The sequence below is a fragment of the Nicotiana tomentosiformis genome, chromosome 12 (genome assembly GCF_000390325.3).
Source record: "Nicotiana tomentosiformis chromosome 12, ASM39032v3, whole genome shotgun sequence".
Lineage (NCBI taxonomy): Eukaryota > Viridiplantae > Streptophyta > Magnoliopsida > Solanales > Solanaceae > Nicotiana > Nicotiana tomentosiformis.
The window spans coordinates 87,223,935-87,248,051 of record NC_090823.1 but is presented as its reverse complement, the minus strand read 5'-3'; the positions used below and the strand labels follow the sequence as shown (position 1 = coordinate 87,248,051).

Genomic DNA, 24,117 nt, shown 5'->3' with positions numbered 1-24,117 from the left:
TTGCCCATTTAATTCCTTTATTTCGCGATACAACTTGAGACTAGACTTGCATAGGGTGATAGACCCACTATTGTAGAGATGTGACAAGTTACTTGATAATCCGCGAAATAATTTATGCTTCCCTTACAGATTTCTCCCGTGTTATGCGTATTCATTGCAAAGTTTTCCCTTAAATTTCATAACTCACACGTATATTCGTTAGTGGGGTCAAGGACCCGTTAAAGCTTCTTACTCTTATGGGAGTGGGCCGTTCGCTTCGGCAGTATAATAGATTCATCTACGGTTCATTTAGTTTGACCCTCGGCGGTGTACCCGTTATTATGGGATCGGGTCGTTCGCCTCGGCATTTCTATAATTACTCGTATGGGATTGGGTCGTTCGCCTCGTCAGCGTCGTGCGTAATATTTGACAAGAAACCAGCGTATCCGTGTGTTTTTTCCTGATTTGAGTTGTGACGACCTATCTGGTGAGGTCCATTTCATATATACTCCGGTTGATGAGGTAACTTATAATTGAGAGCTTGAGTTTACCGTTCAGAAGAGGATTGTATCACGTACCTATATTTGTTTATACTGTTTATTTACCCTGCCTCCTACTGGATTTGATTTATTGGACTACTGGTAAGTGTCGATGTCAACCCCTCATCACTACTTCTCCGGAGTTAGGCTAGATACTTACTGGGTATGCGTTGATCTACGTACTCATGCTACACTTATTGTGCCGGTATATACATTTCTGATGATCTTTTGGGTGCAGAGGCGCGACTATTGCGGGGACTTTATGGTGAGCTGCATTCCATGTTACGATCCGCATCATACAAAGTCTCCATCAGAGTTACTTACATTCTCCTGTCTAATTTGTATTCCAAACAGATTTATTTTATTATATTTTTTAGTAGATGCTCATGCACTTGTAGCACCGGGTCTTGGGAGTTCCTAGTGGATGTTCATTATTATAGTCACGTAATTATTATCACTTTATCTTGTAATTTGTACCTTATACAGATATTGGTAAAAAGGATCACGGGTTTGACTGAGTACCCGATTTTTACTTTATTTATTTAATGGGATTTATGATTTCAAAAAATATATAGTAAAATGAGTAATTAAGTTGAAAATTCACGGTTGGCTTACCTGACGATGACGTTAGGCAATATCACGGCCTATAGGGGATTTTGGGTCGTGATAGCTTCAAATCATATATTCATTATTTGATTATATGTGGATGATATGTTGATGAAATATTTAAAATGTGGGGGCTTTTAGCTTATGCATGACAAAAGTCAATGTTAGATATAATGTCTAAATGATATAATTTTTGTACTCCAATCCTTAGTGGATATTGATATGAGAGTCGGTGAATTCATTACTTGTTCAGTCTTATTGATGATTAGTGATGAAACTACAAATTTGAAAGTTATTTAAGTGCCTTTCCAGAAATGATTTGTTCTTTCTTGAAAATCGTCCAAACAAACATGCATCACTGCTCTACAATGGAGGCTGAGTTTATAGACTTAGACAAGGCCGGTGATGAAGTTGAATGGCTCCGAAATTTCTTGAAGAAATTTCATCTTAGCCCAAAATATTGGCACCTATTTGCATACATTGCGATGGTCAAGCGGCAATAGGAAGGCTTAGGATCATTATGTATAAAGAAAAATCTCGTCATATATGATAAAGACATAAAACCATTAGGCAACTATTCTCTAGCGAAATTATCATAATTGACTACGTGAAGTCAAGCGATAATGTGTTGGATCCACTTACAAAAGGCCTAACTAGAGAGATAGTTGAAAGATCATCGAATGGAATGGGACTATGGCCGAGGACAAGTTATTGTGGCAGTAACTCTACCTAGAAGACTGGAGATCTCAAGATCTAGGTTCAAGGAGATCAAACAAAGTTATTAATGACGGTTCAATATTGTCAGATATAATTTGGCCCATGCTCGTAATGAAACAATGTTCAGTACCAAGGATAAAGCGTTAAGGTTATGGTTTTTAAGTTTTATACGGGGTATATCAAATGGTGTTTATACGGGATACCACGTTAGGAATCTCCTATGTAAGTATGAAGTGTAAGCCGCTTCAAGGAGAATTCTGTAAAGCCAATTCTCTATGCACTTATGAAACAGGCGGTGTTCATGGCTGAAACGAACACAACAATGAGAACCAAAGACGGTTAAGGGTTGATTGTGTGACTTATGGTTGTCTAGGTATACATTAAAGTTCGACGGTTCAAAGATATCAAATCTACCGATTGACCGAGTATATCCAAAATAAGTTCACTACAGAAAGTTCAAAGGGAAATCTACTTTCCAGATGTGATTAATCCTCACTTGCGAATCACATAAGTTTTTGCACGTTTTTATACATATTACCATTCCCCATTCATGTGGGAGATTGTTAAATTTTTTTTAAAAATATGAGTGTGAATGGAAAATGGAAGAGGCACCTTTTGGGTGGCACCTCTCCATCTCACCCTATCATTGCTAATAAATTTAGAGGTTTGGCCTCATTTTTATATATGAAAAATTTGAAAACTTCTCCCCTCTTTTATACATTGTTACATTATTTTTTAAATAAACATAAGTGTCAAGTGTGATTTGCTCCGTTTGTTGAGTTGGCTGAAATTTTATAATTTGTAGTGCCGTTATCACAGAATAGCTATTCCGTTCTATCGTGGGAGGAATTAATCCGAAAACTTTGGGTAACAGTGAGGGGATTAAATTTTTAAGGACACACAAGTAACTTGTGGGCTCAGAATTATTTATATTTTTGTTTATTGAACTAACGTTTGTTTGCTTTTTTGATTTTCTGATTTCGAACACAGATTACCAATAGATGTATATGTATGAAAGTTATAGATAAGTTGTAGATAAGTATATTAGTAGTATGAAGTTTATTTTTAGTATGTATATTGTTGTATGTATATCAATTTGTATTAAATTTGTACGAAATTTATTTTTAAATTTGTATGTTGTTGTACCATATATTATTCGAGATGCCGAAAAAGTATTATCGTACTATAAAATTTATTTGTCTTGGAAATACAATCTACAATTGCTGCTTGAGGCTTATAATAGTTCTATAATTATTGAAGCCAAGAAAGAAGTGATTTTCTCATATATAAGGTCAGAATTTAGCTGAGGTATAGCATAACTTGGATGTGTATATCAATACTAGATGGGTATAGCCCGTGCTAGCACGGGTCCAACATTTACACTATGAAGTGATTAGTTTTTTGCAACTTGGAATATTATCAGGATATAAAGTATGTGAATACTGCAATTGAAGAAAATATAATTGAATGCAAGCACTAATTTTTGCATTTTAAGCTTTGATATTACAAATGATTAGATCCTATTATTAGCTGAGTATATCAACTCCCGTATTGATCTTCCTGTAATAAGTTAATCGCAGGGATGAAATAAAATAAAATGTAATGTAGCACCACCATAAGTTCCTTAAAACTATACATACATTGTTATCTTATTAGAAGCTAAACATATACACACTTCTTAGGAAATTATTCCTTCTTATCACAACAAAAGCTGGCATAATAAAATAAATGATTAGATACTTAGGCATTTGTCAAGTCTAATGTAGCTCTCTCTAGTTGAGTAACCTGAATACGTCTGCGTAATCTTAGCATCTATAGGATCTCTATGGAATATTTTCTACATAGAAAAGTCGATCAAAATCTTAATCCAAGCAAAGTTTCTGTAAACCAACTTTGCTTTTTTCACTAGTATACCTCGTCTTCTAAATATATTCCAGATACACAAAATGAAGTGTTACAAAAGTACCTTTAGTAACACAATTTTGAAGGACATATCGCACCTTTTTGCATTAGTTAGTAAACAAGACACTGAGGATCGCGTGATAGGAAAGAAATTCAGTAAGAATTACAAATAAAATGGCAGCCAAACTTAATTTGACCAATCCATGTATAAATAAGAACTGTTCAAAGTTCTTCACCATACACAATGTCCTGAAATCTCTGTAATGGTACATGGTGCTTGATGAAAGACTGTATGAGATGAAAAAAACGAAGGTATACGAAGCTTACCATGATACTTTTACTGAAAATTGTCCATTTATCATGAATAGTCATTCTCTTTGAGTCAGGATCATTAACCTTACCTACCACAGTAAGTGCAATAAGATAAATCTCCAGATAAAAGACATCATAGTCTAAAGTATTCCACTAAATAACAAAACAATGACGTATCTTCTTGGTCATCTCAGAAAGCAGATAATCAAAGAAAGACTTGTAATATCTCAGAGCCTTGAATAGCAAAGTTCACATGTAGTTAGGCTACACATTTAAGTCTTAAGTTTATAGGTTTCTCTTCAACCCACTATCGATCTGATCTGAATAAACATACAAAAAATACTGTCACCCTCAATTATGCTAAAATAGTTTACATAATAAAGAAAAACAAGCACAATTACCTCTTATTACTGAGAATGCTTCTGCTTCATGGATATCTTTATATTTGCAAGTAGTTTTATCCAGCGCAAGAAAACGTCTAGTGATATCCTGGAAGTTGTCTTTTTATTTTGGATTATTTATAATTTTGTTTTGGTGCCTTTTTTCCTATTCTTCCGTTGTTTGTTCTTTAAAAATTCGTTCCTCCTACTTAAGATATTGCAAGCAAAAAAATATTCTCAGTTTCTTTTTTTCCCCAAATACGCAGTAAAGATGAAAATCAATAATCAAGTGTTTTAAAAGTAATGAATAATAGAATAGATGAAACTCACAAGTCATAACTTCTAAAACACCTTAAAAGAAAAGGAATTAGCAAGATTTCTATCTCCATTTTAACATTAAACTTTAGAATTTAAGACTTCTTTAGATCTGAACAAAAACAAACAACACGGGAAAAAACGCATTAAGTTTTTTAACAATAAACTTACACTTATGGATACATCATGGTTAATACACATATATTATCCAAAAAAATAATCATTTGGTGCATGCAACCAAGTATAGTCATTCGCAACTTCATTCGCTTATTCAATACACAGCTTTACATGTCAAACAGAAATAGCAATTCTTTTCCTCTTTCATTTGGATATAAAGTTAGACTTTGACAACTTCCAGTACTATATGAACAACTACTCCACAATTCTACTACATGTCGTCACACACAGCTAAGCACATAGTAAAATTGTATACGGTCGAGCACCGAAACCTATGATCTTGCATGTGACAAGTAAAATCAGAAGCCAGATAAACATTGCGCTCTTAAAAACTGAATCTTCCACTATCCGAGCTGCAACAATACTCTTCCTTCACGAAATCAATCCACATAAACTTTCATTATTTATACTGAAAAAAGAGAGGAATTTCACTCTTTTTGACTATGGTAACAATAATAAAGAGGAATTTGCACTCTTTAAGAACTGAATTCCCCCCAATATTTGAGTTGCCAAATTGTTTAACCTAAGTGGAGCCACATAGAATTATAAGAAAAAATACTCATAAAATAAAATAAAATAGGATTGAACTCAGACTGAGAATTTTTTCGAGAACGACATCTTTCCCAGCACTTTGAGCTGCCAGAAAATAATCTTATTTTACATAAATTACCCATATAAAATAATAACAACAAATAGTCACCAAAAATATAAAATAATAATAACCAAAACAATAAAATGAACAAAGAAGAAGAAAAAAACGGCAATCTCACCGGCTACAAGGGCAAATCTTGCCGAAGGAAGGGCACATAATCTGGAGAATAAATCTATAGCTATTAAAAAAAGGATTGCAGTTATGTGAGGATGACAATTGAAAAACCTTCACATCAGCAGTGAAATTGGGGAGAGAATTAGATAGAATAGTGAGGACATCAACCGTAAATTTCAGTTGTGAAATTCGAGAGTGAGGAAGAGAACTGGACGAAATTTGGGCAAAAATGAGATAAAAGCTAACCTGAAATGTGTAGAGATTTCAAAAAGCCATTCTTTAAAAGAACTGATTGTTCTCGAAAGAGGCACGGGAAGAGGAAGGCATTTTTATAATTGAGTAAAATGTCAAATTTTCCCTTGGTCGACCACACTTAGCTCTTCTATATAATAAAAATATATTTGTTAGCCTAATGTATACAATTGATTTGAGCCATACACCTATATTATTCGTATATGCTACGTAGATTTATACAATACTATGACCTCTCCAAATTACAATTCAAAATGTTCTTGAAAGCAGGCTAATTATTTGATTCTCACTATTGTAGGCACTTTACAAGTTTCTTGAATTGTTGTCGTCCCGTTTAAGTTGTTGGATTCTTTGATGTAGCCGTCTCCGATGATCGTGGATTTTCCAAAGTCCATGTCCCTGAATAACAGCAGAGTATATCCCATGTATGATTATAGGTACAAGAATGAGCAGTTCCCCCCTAAAATCATGAACTGCTAATTTCGTTCCTCAAGCCATGTATATATTGTGCGGTTGTGCCATATTTCACCGGTTTCATATCTGAAATTTCATTCACAAATAGTGAGAGAGGGAGAGACGGTGAGAGAGAGTGATGAAGAAGGAAAAATTGATGAGAGAGGCGGCAGTGAGTGGGGAAAGAGGAGAGGAGAGAAAAAAGAAAAAGGGTGTAACTAAATCCCATAATTTAAGACACTAATAATTATATAATTTGTAAGTAATTCTTGTTAGGGCGGGTAATATACAAAATTAAGACAATTTTGGTAAATAAATTTCAAATATTGTATAGGAAGGAAAAATCTCTTATTAATACTCTCTCCGTCCATATTACTTATTCACATCACTAAAAATATTTGTACCGAATTACTTCTCAATTTACAAAATCAAAATAAATTATTTAAATTTTTTTCATTTACCCTTAAAATTAATTTTTTTTGAAAATGTAAACGATACATTGACCATAAATATTGTAAAGTTACAAAAAGTTCCTCCATTGTTAATCTTTTTCATGTACACATTGGTCAAAAAGAGTGCATTAGTCAGACTCAGCAGGCATATTTAGATCATTTTGGGATAAAATTTGATAACTTTGTCCTGTTGCCATGTTTATTTTATATTTTAAGCAGCTCAATCATTCTTTTTATAGGGAATTTTAGGTGAGAAATTGATGTTTTAACTTCAATACCATACAAGAGGGGGAGGTGATTTGTGTGGTATCCAATTTTTCGCTTAAACTGATTATGGAAGGACCTGGTTCTTCTAAGTGTTCCTTAACCTACTATTGCTGAAATAGTAAATGCGGAAAGTAAAGAACACAAGTATTTTACGTGAAAAATACCTGGCTCAAAAGGTGAAAAAACCATGACCTACTTCTCAGTAGGATTTTTCCAAACTCTCCACTAAATCACTGAGCCAAAAACTGCATTTACAAAATACTTTTATAAATCTAGGATTACTCTAACCCCGTTGTGGCAACCAACCTCTAATTGCTGGGACACCTTCAAGTTAACTCTAACTTGATGTCACGACCCAAAATCCATAATGGTCGTGATGGCGCCGGACACCGCTGCCAGGCAAGCCAACAATAAATACTTAATAAATTCTCATTTTAATATTTTTAAAATCATAGTTGTTCCCCTCAATTAAATAGCAGAAGGTGGAGCTTACAAAATATGTAATAATATCTTTAAAAATTTCCAATACAGTGCAACACATAATCATCCCAAAGCCCGGTGTCACAAGTGCATGAGCATTTACTAAGAATGTAAAATAAAATACAACAGTTGTCCTGAATACAAATTGGACAGGAAAAATGTAAGTGCTCTGAAGGAGATTCTGTTGACTGCGGAGCATCGTATAGAATGCAGCTCACCTAAGTCCCCGCCATAATCGAACCTCTGCGCCCACAGGGTGACTAAACATATGTGTACCTGCATAAAAATGTGCAGCAAGTGTAGCATGAGTACGTAAATCAATGCGTACCCAATAAGTATCCCGCCTAACCTCGAAGAAGTAGTAATGAGGGGTCGACTCAGACACTTACTATGGGCTATAATTAATATACCAATGATATGATTAAACATGGATTACGTAGAACGGCTGTAAGCCCGATATTATAAAATAAGTAAACAATTCTTTTGTTAACAAGAAATTTTCCAAATTCATTTTCATCATTTTAATATTTTCTATCTCAGGCCAATGAGGCAATATTAATTATTATAATCTCCGAAGCAATTAATAGAATCATGCGCAAGTCATGCTGAGGTCGTACGGCCCGATCCAACAATAAAAATAAAATGTGCACTGCCGAGGGTCGAACGGCACGAACCATAGATACATCAATTACCCCGCTCGCGAATCATTCATGCGATGCGGTCCCCGCTCGCGAATCATACATGTGACATGGTCAAATATAAATTTATAGAAATACCCCGCTCGCGAATCATACATGCGACACGGCCAAATATAAGTTTAACATTTAAATCATATTTCTTTCTTGATTCTTTTCAAAATAAGGGAAATTCAACTTGAAGCTTTTTAAAGAAAATTACCCCGCTCGCGAATTATACATGCGACGCGGTTACACATAGATTTCTTAAGTTATTATAATATTCCTCAATTTTTTTCGAAATTTCGAAGTTCAAATGAAACCTTTTAAATCTTAAATTTCTGCAAATTTCCATTCTTTCAAGACAATTATTACTCAACCTCAATTTTGTTTCTTCTCAAGGCAAACAATAACATAAATCGATAGCAATGTCAACAAGGTATGATGTAAATCTAGACTACACGGAAAACATAGCTAGTAGCTACGTACGGACTCTCGTCACCTCGTGCGTACGTAGCCCCCACAATTAGAAGCATATATTAATTTATTTCACCTATGGGGTTAATTCCCTCTTATAAGGTTAGAAAGGAGACTTACCTCTCTCCGAAATTCCATAACCGGATCCAAAGCCTTTCCAACCACTCAAACTAATGCCTAACGCTCCAAAACTAGTCAATAATTATGCAAACCCATTAATATATACTCAAATACTCATTATAATCCTATTTACAATAATTCCCAACTCCGCTTGAAAAGTCGATAAAATCACCCTCTGACCCAAGTGCCCAGATTCCGAAATTTTTTGAAGATAATCATTACCCATAACCTTATGAACTAAAACATATAATTTCTATCCAAATTCCATAACTATTTTCGTGGTAAAGAAATCTCATTTTTATAAAAATCTAGGTTTTTCATGTAAACCCTTGATTTTCAAGATTTACCGGTTATAATCAATCCATGATCTATGAATTTAACTCAAAGTGTGAAGAACTAACTTACCTTCAAGTTGCTAGTTGAAATCCCTTCTCAAAATGCTCCACAATCGCCCAAAACATGAAGAAAATGAGCTAAGCATACGCAACTCCGGACTTAAATGAAGGTTCAGCCTTCTGCAATCTTCGCACCTGTGGAGTTACACTCGCACCTACGGTTCCGCACCTGCGGAAAATTCCTCACAGGTGCGCATTTCCCCCTTTTGGCCTTGCACCACACCTGCGGACAATGGCTCGCTTTTGCGCAAACGCAGGTGCGCCTATCCCTTCGCTCCTGCGCATCCATCCGCTTCTGCGTGCCAATCTTTCGCACCTACGTGTTCGCAAGTGCGCTAAAATACCTCGCATCTGCGGTTGTACGCCAGCTCCTCTCCTTCGCACCTGCGACTGGTGGATCGCATTTGCGGCTGCCCATGCGCATGTGCAATCATACTAGAAGCTCGAAGCTTCAGCTCTTCCTACAATTTCCAAAATTGGTCTGAGCCTCGTCCAGTTAACACTCGGGGCCCTTCCCGAACATACCTACAAGTTTGAAATCATAAAACAGACTCGCTCAAACTCTCGGAACGTGTAAAACAACATCAAAACTAAGAATCATACCCCAAACCCAATTGATTCAATTTAGAAATTCAAATTCCTCAAACTTACTCCGAACGCGCCGAAATATACTTATACTACTCGGAGTGACACCAAATTTTGCGTGCAGGTCTTGAATTACGATACGGACCTACTCCAACTTCCAGAATTGGAATCCAACCCCGATATTAAAAACAAGTCCACTCCCGGTCAAACTTTTCAAAAACCTTCAAATTTCTAACTTTAGCCAAATAACTCCAAAATGACCTACGGACCTCCAAATCCACTTCCGGACGTGCTACCAATACCGAATCGCCATACGGAGCTATTCCCAGACTTGAAAATTCCAAACGGACATCGATAACATCAAAATGCACTTCAACCCAAATTTATGGAATTCTTCCAAAATGCTAACTTCCACAATAGATGCCGAAACATTTCCGGGTCATCCAAAATTTAACCCGGACATACGCCCAAGTCCGAAATCATCATACGAACCTGTTGGAACCTTCAAATCCCGATTCGGAGATTGTTTGCTCAAAAATCCAACCTTAGTCAATTCTTCCAACTTAAAGCTTTCGAAATGAAAATTTTCTTTCCAAATCAACTTCGAACTTCCCGAAATTAAATTCCGACCACGCGTACAAGTCATAATACCTGAAGTGAAGCTACTCAAGGCCTCAAACTGCCAAACGACGCGCTGCAGCTCAAAACGACTGGTCAGGTCGTTACATTATCTCCCACTTAAACATACGTTCGTCCTCGAACGTGCTAAGAACTGCGCTGGAGTTGTTCGAAATCACTGTTTAGCACCTCGTGCACCTACCTGTGCTACCACAACTCAGTTGAGCACACTGGCTCGAGTAAATCTAAAGATGCCCCTTTTGTTTAGTCAAATTTGCCATAGAACCAATTCTAACATCCGAAATCTTCTGCCAGGCCTGTTTCCAACATACGATCACAGTATCAATCACCACCCAATATACCAAAACATGACTGCATACCTTTGCTAAATTCACACCATGCACCACATAATTCACATGACCATAATAACATCCTCTGATAACAATAGCCAAAATCCCATGAACCTGATGTCCACAACACACCTCATGCCACGTACATGTCCTTCTCCAACTCTTGTAATGTTGCCGCAGCGGAAAAGATGTGTAGAAATTTACAACCCACTGCCGAGTCAACCATTCATTGAGTTTCTCACCATGACAAGAACCATTACCTCATTCTAGACTGAATACCGATATTTACTCTTTAACTATGCCTCATACCAATCTGATCACACTGACCCCAGGTCCAATAATCTCGTCCCACCCAGCATAAGCTGTTCAGGCAATAAGCCACCTCAGACGCTGTCAAAAAGTCTCATGTGATGCCACAATGTGCCAATAAGCTACAACTCGACGTGATACATGAGGAAAATGAACTCTAGAAAGAACTACTCAACCCACGTAACTAACTAGACAACCAAAAAGGTGTTACGAACCTTCCTCAGAAAATGGGACACAAAACACACAAAATAGAATATAGGGGACTGTACTCAACATCACATTGTTGCGGCGTGCAACCCGATCCAAGCAACATACCCGTGGCGGCATGCCACCCGATACACACATAAAATCTATAAGGAAATACTTACCGAGCTAGAATGCTTATTACTACAAAATACCCGAATGTGCATAATAACATCCCTGGGAGGACAAACAGCGCCATACACTACAAAACTCAAGCACAACTAAGGTGCGATATGTGATCTGAATCTCGAGAGCCATCCCGCTCACATAACACCATCGCTACGTGGAACCTCAACACATAGGAAATTTATCAAGCCGTTTCACAACTCATACAACACAATATAGTATTACATGAAATAGCCGATGACGAAATAACATCCAATGTCCGAATACTCCTCCATAAGGAGCGCTATGCTGAAATGAACACATCCGGCCTTATATAGAGCCCATATTCATATTTAAAACTTCCACAGTCCGCAACCAAGTGAACCGAGCGCCCTCCAGGCATAAATTCTCGAATCAGCGATATTACCACAATCTTCATACTTGGTTTCAATATTCACTCAATCAAGTGACTACATGCCACTCTTACATAATCTTTCTGTGGGACACGCTCCCACGACCTTCCGCACCAGGCAACAAGTCTGCACATCCATACCACCGGTCACACAAATGCTGTAAAGCATATCAAGAATCCGCAATCAGTACGCAAAGCCTCTTACACAGGACACTGATCTTAGGTGACGCTGGAGACAATACCAACTTATTCTAAACATCTAAATTCCTTTTCCTACTCATCCGAGCTCATGACATCCTTGTCAATACCAAACTGCAACCTTGATACTCAACTTCCGAATCCCATGCCGACTACTGCACTTAATCATGCCAATGCGCAAGAGTACAAGAATTTCATCATAACTCATGAACCACTAATAGGGTAAACACTTCATCATATAGAAACCTTCTACTTAACTCATTTCAAAAGAACCATTGCAACACGTGACTGAATTCTCATATCCGCAGAAAATACCAACCTCAAGTAGTGGTCTAAACCATCATAACTCTTCCAGGATCTGTCTACACATAACATGCCATAATTCTTGAATGCTTCCAAATAAAATCAATTACGGCAACCGTCAAACCTCGCACGTACCGTTACAAATCACATGAATAACCCAACACACTGAAGGAGCTGATCATTGTCATCATTATGCCGATTCAACCATTGCTAACCAAACCCGACTCCTCCTAATTTACTCTGGATCTTCCTTAGAAATAACAACAGCTCCTTTATCAATATAACGAACTCAATCCGCACTCATCCTGAGTGACCTCATCTCACGAGACCACATTGTCCCCAAAACCCACGAACCATCTCACACCCTCCTTGTGCGCACATCCACATCTTTAACTGGTACACCCATTCTGATATTTCCTTTACGATTCCGAAGTTATTTTCAACCATTCTTCCATTGCTACACCGCATACTGAAGATAACATAGAACACTCCAAGGCACTTTTATAATCCGCTGCAAAAGCTCGATATTCAACCATACTATGGACTCGAAATCCTTAGGCACCAGACCTTAACTTTTGAATCCACTTGGATCGTTATTGAGATTCACCCACTCTGACTTGGTCCCGAATATAATCAACTCCAAGGCTCTGCTAGCACATGAGCACCCTCTCAAAGAAGCACCTGGCCGAATCATCTTCCTTGTAACTCGCCTCTACACGAAGCGTAAATCCTGAGTCTTCCCAAAGCCTAAGCATGAATCGATAAGGCCAACTTTAGCCCACATTCCTCAAATCACTTGCTCGAGTTACCACTGAGGTTCTCTTTCCTTAGTCGTAATAACCTATCATTATGTCGATAACCAGAATTCTTACAAATAGACGACTATGCAATCCAATTGTAGGCGGTGGGACTCTCCCACTTAGCTTGAAGCTACTATTGCATAACCCTGGAACACACCAATATTCTTTCTTCACCGTCGCCCTGATCTTGCACAATCAACCTGCCAAATTTCTCGAAATCCTTTTGTTAAACCCTTTATGAATACTCTGAATTACTAGCCACATTTACATATCCAGCCGCTTACTGGATAGCCCGTAGAATTCTTCGTAGAAGCTTCATCAACACTACGCGACCGCTAACCTACTCCTAGGAGATAACCCATCTGAGCATGTGCTCATTCACCAGTCGTACAAATCCGTCCACTCCTCACGGACATCAACTGAAGGTGCGACAATACCTTCAAATCCAAAGTCATATTGTATCCTTCTTCATATCAAGCAACTCCTTTCTATTGTATCCAAATCTCCCACCGTATAATAGCCAATATTTTGAATTAAGTCCGTAGACCTCGTCACTGTCCACCCTGAATCCCAATTCACTCTCACCTCTTCTCCAGGCGTGTAGTCATCCTACCACAAAACCCATATGCTACTCTGCCACTCTCCCACTTTAGTCAAACCCTCTCCTTTAAGCAACTACTCGACTCCTATTTCTCACACTTGGCCTTCTAGAAGTTTAACCATCGCGAGACACCTCCCACATGTCCTTCCTCATCCTTCGCTGCCCAGTTGTTGCCTTAAATCAATATCCATCTCTGTAGAACTTGAACCAATAGATCGCCACCAACTTTAAACCTCCCCGAAGATCATCTTCCTTGAGCCCTCAACACCCAGAACACCGATTCAATCCTGAACCATCACACATTGTGATCTCTGACAGCCGCTTCCCCGACACTATTTCACAATACCCTGCCCTGAAGGCAAATTGATGAAGAACATAACACCGGCGAACTTAACACATTCAATCAAGGGCGACGAAACCACATTATTGATGAAAATTCTACCACGCTCGAAAATACCAAATCTCGTTATTCCATCAACCCAAATCTAAACATTCCTAGTCCGATTGCCTTCCTTTGCCGGAAATAAAATACTGGATCTCTGAATTATGCACTGAGTAAACCTCCTTCTAAGTCATTCACTGCTTCGACGCATAGACAAGCATCCTTCCATTACACAAACACGGTGCAATAGCAACACACGAATCGTCATGGCAATTGGTGCATAGCCCCAAAACCATCAGAAATACAGCTACTGAGCTGAGATGATAGAACATCCTTCCAAAAGGCGACGACGTTAGTCCAATCAAATACGCAGGGAGAATTATCCCGCACCACATCCGCAGTACCATTAAAATTCCTCGATTTTCAAATTTATAATAGGCGCTTCACGTCGTGCAAGATCGAATAGGAAGAAAATGAAGGCATAAGCCTCAAAGGAATCAAATCGCACGATGAGGAATCAAGAAGGGAAGCGCTCCTATCAGCCCTGTAGCCTCTCGAAGATAAGTATAGACGTCTCTGTATCGATCTGCAAGACTCTACTAGACTTGTTCATAACTCGTGAGACCTAAGTGAACTTAGTGCTCTGATACCATATTGTCACGACCCAAAATCCATAAGGGTCGTGTTGGCGCCGAACACCGCTGTCAGGCAAGCCAACAATAAATACTTAATAAATTCTCATTTTAATATTTTTGAAATCATAGTTTTTCCCCTCAATTAAATAGCAAAAGATGGAGTTTACAAAATATGTAATAATATCTTTAAAAATTTCCAATACAGTGCAAACCATAATCATCCCAAAATCCGGTGTCACAAGTGCATGAGCATTTATTAAGAATGTAAAATAAAATACAACAGTTGTCCTGAATACAAATTGGACAGAAAAAATGTAAGTGCTCTGAAAGAGACTCTGTTAACTGCAGAGCGTCGTATAGAATGCAGCTCACCTAAGCCCCCACCATAATCGCACCTCTGCGCCCACAAGGCGACTAAACATATGTGTACCTGCACAAAAATGTACAGCAAGTGTAGCATGAGTACGTAAATCAACGCGTACCCAGTAAGTATCCCGCCTAACCTCGAAAAAGTAGTGACGAGGGGTCGACTCGGACACTTACTATGGGCTATAATTAATATACCACTGATATGATTAAGCATGGATCACGTAGAACGGCTGTAAGCCCGATATCATGAAATAAGTAAACAATTCTTTTGTTAACAAGAAATTTCCCAAATTGATTTTCATCATTTTAACAGTTTATATCTCAGGCCAACGAGGCAATATCAATTATTATAATCTCCTAAGCATATAATACAATCACTCACAAGTTATGCCGAGGTCGTATGGCCCGATCCAACAATAAAAATAAACTGTGCACTGCCGAGGGTCGAACGACATAAACCATAGATGCATCTATTACGCCGCTCGCGAATCATTCATGCGACGCGGTCCCCGCTCGCGAATCATACATGCGATGCGGTCAAATATAAATGTATAGAAATACCCCGCTCGCGAATCATACCTGCGACGCTGCCAAATATAAGTTTAACATTTAAATCATATTTCTTTCTTGATTCTTTTCAAAATAAGGGAAATTCAACTTGAAGCTTTTTAAGGAATATTACATTGCTCGTGAATCATGCATGCAACGCGGTTACTCATAGATTTCTTAAGCTATTATAATATTCCTCAATTCTTTTCTAAATTTCGAAGTTCAAATAAAACCTTTTAAATCTTAAATTTCATCAAATTTCTATTCTTTCAAGACAATTATTACTCAACCTCAATCCTGCTTCTTCTCAAGGAAAACAATAACATAAGTCGACATCAATGTCAATAAGGTATGATGTAAACCTAGACTACCCGGATATAGGCATAGCTAGTAGCTACGTATGGACTCTCGCCACCTCGTGCGTATGTAGCCCCCACAATTAGAAGCATATATTAATTTATTTTACCTATGGGGTTAATTTCCTCTTATAAGGTTAGAAAGGAGACTTACCTCGCTCCAAAATTCCATAACCGGCTCCAAAGCCTTTCCAACCACTCAAACTGATGCCCAATGCTCCAAAACTAGTCAATAATTATGCAAACCCATTAATATATACTCAAATACTTATTATAATCCTATTTACAACGATTCCCAACTTCGCTTGAAAAGTCGATAAAATCACCCTCAGGCTCACGTGCCCGGATTCCAAAATTTTTCGAAGATAATCATTACCCATTGCCTTATGAACTCAAACATATAATTTCTATCCAAATTCCATAACCATTTTCGTGGTAAAAAAAATCTCCTTTTTATAAAAATATAGGTTTTTTATTTAAACCCTTGATTTCCAAGATTTACCGGTTATAATCTATCCATGATCTATGAATTTAACTCAAAGTGTGAAGAACTAACTTAAATGAAGGTTTTGCCTTCTGCGATTTTCGCACCTGCGGAGTTACACTCGTACCTGCGGTTCCGCACTTGCGGAAAATTCATCGCAGGTGCGCATTTCCCCCTTTTGGCCTTGCACCGCACCTGCGGATAATGGATCGCTTCTGCGAAAATGCATGTGCGCCTGTCCATTTGCTCCTGTGCATCCATCCGCTTCTGCGCGCCAATCCTTCGCACCTGCGTGTTCGCAGGTGCGCTAAAATACCTCGCATCTGCGGTTGTTGGCCAGCTCCTCTCCTTCGCACTTGCGATTGGTGGCTCGCACATGCGAGCTCGCACCTGCGGCTGCCCATGCGCAGGTACGATCATACCAGAAGCTGGAAGCTTTAGCTCTTTCTCCAATTTCCAAAATTGGTCCGAGCCTCGTCCGGTTAACACTCGGGTCCCTAGGGTCCTGCCCGAACATACCCACAAGTTTGAAATCATAAAATGGACTCGCTTGAACTCCCGGAATGTGTAAAACAACATCAAAACTAAGAATCATACCTGAAACGTAATTAATTCAACTTAGAAATTCAAATTCTTCAAACTTACTCTGAACGCACCGAAATATACTTATACTACTCGGAGTGTCACCAAATTTTGCGTTCAAGTCTTAAATTACGATACAGACCTACTCCAACTTCCGGAATTGGAATCCGACCCCGATATCAAAAACAAGTCCACTCCTGATTAAACTTCTCAAAAATCTTCAAATTTCTAACTTTAGCTAAATGGCTCCAAATGACCTACGGACATCCAAATCCACTTCCGGACGCGCTACCAATACCGAATCACCATACAGAGCTATTCCCAAACTTGAAAAATCCAAACGGACATCGATAACATCAAAATGCACTTCAACCCAAATTTATGGAATTCTTCCAAAATGCTAACTTCCACAATAGATGCCGAAACGTTCCCTGGTCATCCAAAATTTGACCTGGACATGCGCCCAAGTCCAAAATTATCATAAAAACCTGTTGGAACCTTCAAATTCCGATTCGGAGATTGTTTGCTCAAAAATCCAACCTTAGTCAATTCTTCCAACTTAAAGCTTTTGAAATGAGAATTTTCTTTCCAAATCAACTCTGAACTTCCCGAAACTAAATTCCGACCATGCGTACAAGTCATAATACCTTAAGTGAAGCTACTCAAGGCCTCAAATCGCTGAATGACGCGCTGGAGCTCAAAATGACCGATCGGGTCATTACACTTGAATACTCTGAGTTCCTATTACAATTGCCTCTAGATAAAGCTGAAAGGTACAATATGAAAACACCTACTACAATTGAACTAGAATAAAAGACGGACACTTGGAATTGGTTCTTCTATCTGATTCATGTAGCTTCAGGTTTGCACACTTAAATCACACACGAATTGCTTACAAAATGCCTTGCTATTTTGCTCCCAATTCACGTTTAACTTCTGCTTTTGTGCATGCATGTAGAATGAGAACATCCTGCAATATATAGAGTTAGTAGATGAAGAAATAACTAGAGTTCTAATGCTACTCTTCCTTGGTGGAAGAGTTCTAGTTGATCTCAACTTCTAACTCCTTCCTTATCTTGGATAGTGTTCTCTTTGAGTAAGGAATCCTTCTCCATATCAATTATGCAATATTTACAATCAGGAGATATCAATTATACTAATTTAAGCTTATCTCCTTCACGTGCATCCCACATGCTCGAATCTGTCCATGTCTATGTACACAAGGGATGGACCTGGTTCATGCCTGAGCTTCATTTGTCAATCTTCAAAACTAACCTTCACTTGGGCCAACAAATTTTCCCTTTTTGATGATGACAAACCATGTGCTTTTCATAAGCTTAGGCCCTGTTTCAACTTAGCTCAACATCAACACAATGTTAGAAACACTTTTCCTTTTAATCACTTATCATCAAGGACTAGATACATTAGGTTATAAAAATCATTGTTCAAAGTGTAAAGCACAACCCCTTTTCCCCATTCTGGCATCATCGAAAAGTTACATAAATAAGTAAGATAACCAGATTTCAAAACTTACTCATGGCCACTGGGGCTGCTTCAAATGCAATCATGGGTTAGTCATCATAGATCAAGCTAAGAATTTTAACCATCAAATAAATATAAACAAACAGTTAGAGCAAAAGACAGTGAATTTCAGTGATTGATAAGATCCTACCATAAAGCATAAGAAGAAATAAAAATATTGGAACATGAGCAAAAGAAACAAAACAAATCCCAAACTGGGTCACTGGTTGATCTACACTAGGCTAGGAGGCTTAAGGCTAGGAAGGACCAGGTTCTTGATTTTTGGCTTGGAGTAGTTTCAGCATATCTTGAAGAATGCCATCATTCTTCTCATTTTCTTTTGCCAGCTCAGTTCTGAGAGCATTTCTCTCAGTCTCCACTTCTGCCAACCTCTTCTTCAGCCTATCAATCTCAGCATCCTTGGCCCCACTTTCTTGCACCAAGGCTCGCACTTTGCTATTCACTGGTACCTTTTTGGATGAACCAAGTTCTTTAGGAGTGGGTTGGACTTCATAGTCACAAGCAGTCAGAGTATTTTCCCCAAAATGATCCTTGCTTGTACCAACCTCCCATTTCTTGATGGGTACCTTGAAGTACGCAAGTACAACCGTGAGAATAAAGCCATAGGGTGTGGCATGAGTCTTGGTACCATTTAGAACCCTGTCAAGAAGCTGGATTATAAACCCAGGCCAGCTATTTGCCTCCCACTATCCAAACATTCCATAAGGACCAGGTCCATAAATGTGGCAATGTGCCTCCTTTACTGCCTACGCAGCACACATTTGTTTACAAATTCGAATAGCACTTTGTGGGGTTGCTTTATCTCACTTTTGTAAATAGCCTTGGGCTCAAGTTCCTCTTTATTGTCACCAAATTTCCTAGTAATGGCAAGGGCAGTAGGGAGATTCTCTAGACTTGGCCATTTTAGTTTCTTATAATCATTGTACCCTTCAGCAGGTACACCCAAGATCTCTCCCATCTCTTTCTCATCAAAAGTTACTTTCAGTCCCTTTACCACACTGGTGACCCTACCATCTTTTATCTCATAATTGGCCATAAACTCCATAATTTCATTCCTGGCCAGCCTGCCATCCATCTGAAGGACCATGTCCTTCCAGGTTTGCAACTGTAACTTCTCCAAAAGCATCACCATTTCTTCCTCCTCCAAGTCCCTGAGGAGTCTACCTTTAAAGATAGTCCTCTTTCCAAATTTGACCATCTTGTCTTTCTCAGTATTAGAATCTTCTTCTTATTCTTCTCCACTCCATTTTTCTTCCTCCGTAATTTTCACTTTTCTTGATTTCACAGCAGACCTGGTTCTTTTAGCCAAAGTGGATGGTTCAACGGACTTTGACTTTGAAACAGACTTCTTGGTGGAAGTCTTGGCTTTCTTAGCTTTGGGAGTCAGAACCTCCACTTCTTCTGTCTCATCTTCATCTCGAAGGATCAGGTCTATCTCATCAATTTCAACAGCCTCAACAGGATCACTCACCTTCTTCTTTCCCTTAGAAGCATCTTTTATTTTACTTTCTTCTAAGGTTTTCCCCAGTTCAGCCTCACTCTGCTTCTTCTGACTTCTTGTGGGTCTTCCTCTTGTGGGAGGAATTTCAACAGGGATAGAAAAGGCAGCCTTCCTTTTCTTGTTTGCCCTAGCAGTGCCAGGGATGTTAACTCCTGAACTTTTTTTCTTCTTTGGATTGTAACTTCTAATTTCTTGTAGCTCTTCCTCTAGGTGAACGCTGTGCTTCAGAGGTATTCTCATGACTATGCTTATTTGTTATTTTTACCTGTTATTATAATTTTTACAACTTTTTGTATATTTTTCAGGAAAATGTTGACAATCCTGTTGATTTTAGAATATTATGTAAGTGGAACACTTTCATCAATAGAGGCTTAAGGACTAATGCACTGTAAGTTTTCGTGTTTCGTGTTATGAACCATATCTGTTTATCATGATTCATCAGGGACAATCTTTGAATTTGGAGTGGATGATATTGGAGAAAAAAATGGTTCTTCATATTTGCATATCCCGGCCTACCCCTGTGTGATTCAGTAAGTCAATACTATAATGGTTCTTCATATTTTTAGCATATTGATGTTAATTTGTTAGCATAAATGCCATTTATTTTCTTTTATCTATGTTGTAATTACATATAGATTCTATATGTAATAAGATGAGAAATGGGACTCGGTAACCCTTGGATGGTAGGCAGAAGAAAGGACTAGAACAATAATGGCAATAGAAAATATGTATCAACTTGGAAGAGTATCTTTTTTGTATATGTATCTTCTGTAAAATGTATAATCGGTTTATACATAAAACATACATTTTAGTTTTCTCATAATATAATTTTCTGACTGTGTGTATTTATTCTTCATATTTCAGCATATTGATGTTATTTTTTATTATTTGAGAAAGAAAGAGAAGTACGGTATTGATGTTCCAGTAAGATTCACAACTACCGACTGCTGGTTTAATTGCTTGATTTAGAATTTGTACAAGGAGTTTTTGGAGAAAAATAAAGACATGAATTTGATTACTGAAACAGATCCAACTGCTGAGTATATACTTGGGTATTTTTTAAGATGTAATGTTCCTTGGTGTATTGTTGATGAAGTCCTTTTTTCCTATAAATCTGTCTGATAAGTGGCACTGGATATTGGCGAGACTTTCATTCAAAGATCTGTGCATTTATGCATACGATCCTATGAGAGGCGCGCGGCAGAATAGTGTAGTTCGGAGATCAATCGAGCCATACTCAGTGTTGCGCCCATATTTCCTTCATCGTATTGGTTTCTAGGACACAAAAGAGAATCCTATGGGAATTCCCGCCATTGATCCTTTTGAGATTCATGTCGTTGATGGGTTGCCAATGCAAGATAACACGCAAATTATTATTGAATATTTCTTATTCTTATTTATTTTTGTACATGAATTCCTATTTGGATATTATACTAACTTATTCAACGTTTATGTGCGACCTTGTATGTAGTGACTATGGTATTTATGTTGCTGCATTTGCTGAGTACATCATTCAAGGCAGCAATATTTCTAAAGCTATTGATATTGATGGGATACGAGACCGATATGGTATATTGCTATGGGATTATAGAGTGAAGAAACAAAGAGCGCATGCAGTTAGTGATGACGAGTCTACTGGTAGATTGAAGGGTCTGACAAAAAAGAATAACAAGAAAAAGGGCAAGTCGCATGCCATTGGTGATGACAAGGATTTGAAGGATAACAAGAAAAAGGGCAAGACGCATGTTATTGGTGATGACGAGACTTTGAAGGATATCAAGAAAAATGGCAAGTCACATGCCATTGGTGATGACGAGACTTTGAAGGATATCAAGAAAAAATGGCAAGATGAAGTAGTTTGGGATAGTTTAGCGGAAAATTCACATGTAGTTTTAAGATGAAGTAGTTTGGTTATGATATTGTCTTATGATTGGATACAGTTGCATACTTACATCACGTTTTATGCTTTTTGTTTGGGAAATTTTTGAACAATATGTTTGAAATGCTAATGTTGAATATTACTTTTAATTGCGACTTGTTTGTTTTCAGTTAATAGTGAAATTTTAAAAGTTTCAGATTTTGTGTAGTTTTGACTTTTCTACAGTTTTAGTTTTGTAATTTATACAGTTTTAAAATGTTTCGACAGGTTTTGCAAATTTAGCTGGTGTTGTTAAGTTGTTATAGGAAGTTTTGTGAATGAAGTTTTGGGGGCAGCTAAACTGTATATAAACTGCATGGCGACAGTCTATTTTGTAAAATTTTGTATAGTAACAGTCTTTTTTGTATATATTTTGTATAGTGACATCTATTTTGTATAATTTTTGTATAGTCACAGTCTATTGTATGTAAATTGTATATACAATAGTGACAGACTATTTTTTTTTTTATATAAATAAACAAATTCTATTTTGTATATTTTCTTTATAGTGGCAGTCGTTTTTGTATATATTTTGTATAGTGACATATATTTTGTATAGCGATAGTTTATTTTGTATATCTTTTGTATAGTGACAGTCTATTGTATATAAATTGTACAGTGACAGTCTATTTTGTATATTTTTTGTATAGTGACAATCGTTTTTATATATATTTTGTATATTGACATCTATTTTGTATATTTATTTGTATAGTGACATCCATAATAGTATTTGGAATAAAACTTATATCAATACTTTCATTACGATAAAAAGTAGTATCTTTATTCATACATCAGAGAGAATCTGATTGTAAATCTCATTATTTTTTCAATATTCTAATTGTAACATTCACAAGGAAAATAGTTACAAAATATTAAATCATTGTAAGAACATCTACTAGTTATCTCGAGCATTCTTGCATGTTATTCTGTTGTGTCCTTGTTTTCCACACAGTCCACAGGTAACTGTTTCAGTATACAAATATTCATAAAGTCCCGTGCGTCGCGACTTCGTCGGTCTTCCTGATTTGCCCTTCACTATCGGTGGTAGGACCACATTATCTAGCACCTCTGTTGGAAAGTCCCATATAGTTTCATCTAGAAGTGGATTAACTGATACTTCATATGTCTTCTTGAAGTATTCCTTGGTGTAATAGGCAGAACAATATTTGGATACTTCTATGTGTGTGTAGTCCAATACTATCATAGCAAGTGGACAAGGAATCTCATCCACTTGAAATTGTTTGCACGAGCATTCCCTTTTTTGCATGCAGACTATGTTCCGTCTTTGTTCAGCATCCATTACTACATATACATAATCGGTTGAAGGCCTTACCTAAATTTAAATAGATATCATTAATAAAATATGGACATGACAAGTATTAATGCATTTTTGTCAAAGTAAGTTATTCAGGCGTATGAAGTAAGACATGATAAAATAATATTTACCGTCATCTTCTGTGACAAACTGCTATTTTCCTTCAGTACTTCGTTATATTATTTTCCTAGGCCAGTAAATGTACTCATTGAAGTCATTCTATTTGTATTATTCCATTCCATAACCAAATTCATCATGTAATCTAGCAAACTCATGATTGGTAGCTCTCTTGCCTCTCTGTTTCTTGCATTGAGTGACTCGGTAATATTTGAAGTCATCATCATGGATCTATTAACAGTGAAATGCGCTATGGACCACTTTTCATAACCAACTTGGAATAGGTAATTCCTTACCTTCTTATCAAAGTTGTTCATATCTTGCATGAGGCGATTAAAATCTTTAATTTTGTATGCTCTGGCCATTGCAAAAAATATTTTTCTCAGCCGGTCATGGTTCTTCTTGAACCGCTTTTTTATGTTATTCCAAAGATGAAAGATGCATACACAGTGAGATACCTCTGGATACACAATCGAAGCACCCCTTAATATGCTTGTATGACAATCGGATACGATGAACATCCTTTCCCTTTCCCCAAAAACCTGTCTAAACATTTCAAAAAACCATTCCGAGGAACCAT

The 24,117-nt window shown here is 37.5% G+C and overlaps 2 protein-coding genes and 1 long non-coding RNA gene across 3 annotated transcripts; all 3 read right to left on the bottom strand.

The window, feature by feature from the left end:
- Positions 1–3,068: 3,068 nt before the first annotated feature.
- Positions 3,069–6,569, bottom strand: LOC138903674 (uncharacterized). Its single transcript, XR_011413008.1, has 2 exons — positions 5,698–6,569; positions 3,069–4,144 (listed from the first exon to the last, which is right to left on the bottom strand). It is a non-coding gene; the product is annotated as an uncharacterized lncRNA (long non-coding RNA).
- Positions 6,570–19,914: 13,345 nt separating this feature from the next.
- On the bottom strand, positions 19,915–20,427 carry LOC138902985 (uncharacterized). Its single transcript, XM_070190892.1, has one exon. It carries the CDS (start codon positions 20,425–20,427, stop codon positions 19,915–19,917), a length of 513 nt encoding a protein of 170 aa, XP_070046993.1.
- A 2,573-nt stretch (positions 20,428–23,000) lies between these two features.
- Positions 23,001–23,405, bottom strand: LOC104093011 (uncharacterized). The gene has a single exon (XM_009598719.1). The coding sequence runs from the start codon at positions 23,403–23,405 to the stop codon at positions 23,001–23,003; it is 405 nt and encodes a 134-aa protein (XP_009597014.1).
- Between the last annotated feature and the right edge of the window lie 712 nt (positions 23,406–24,117).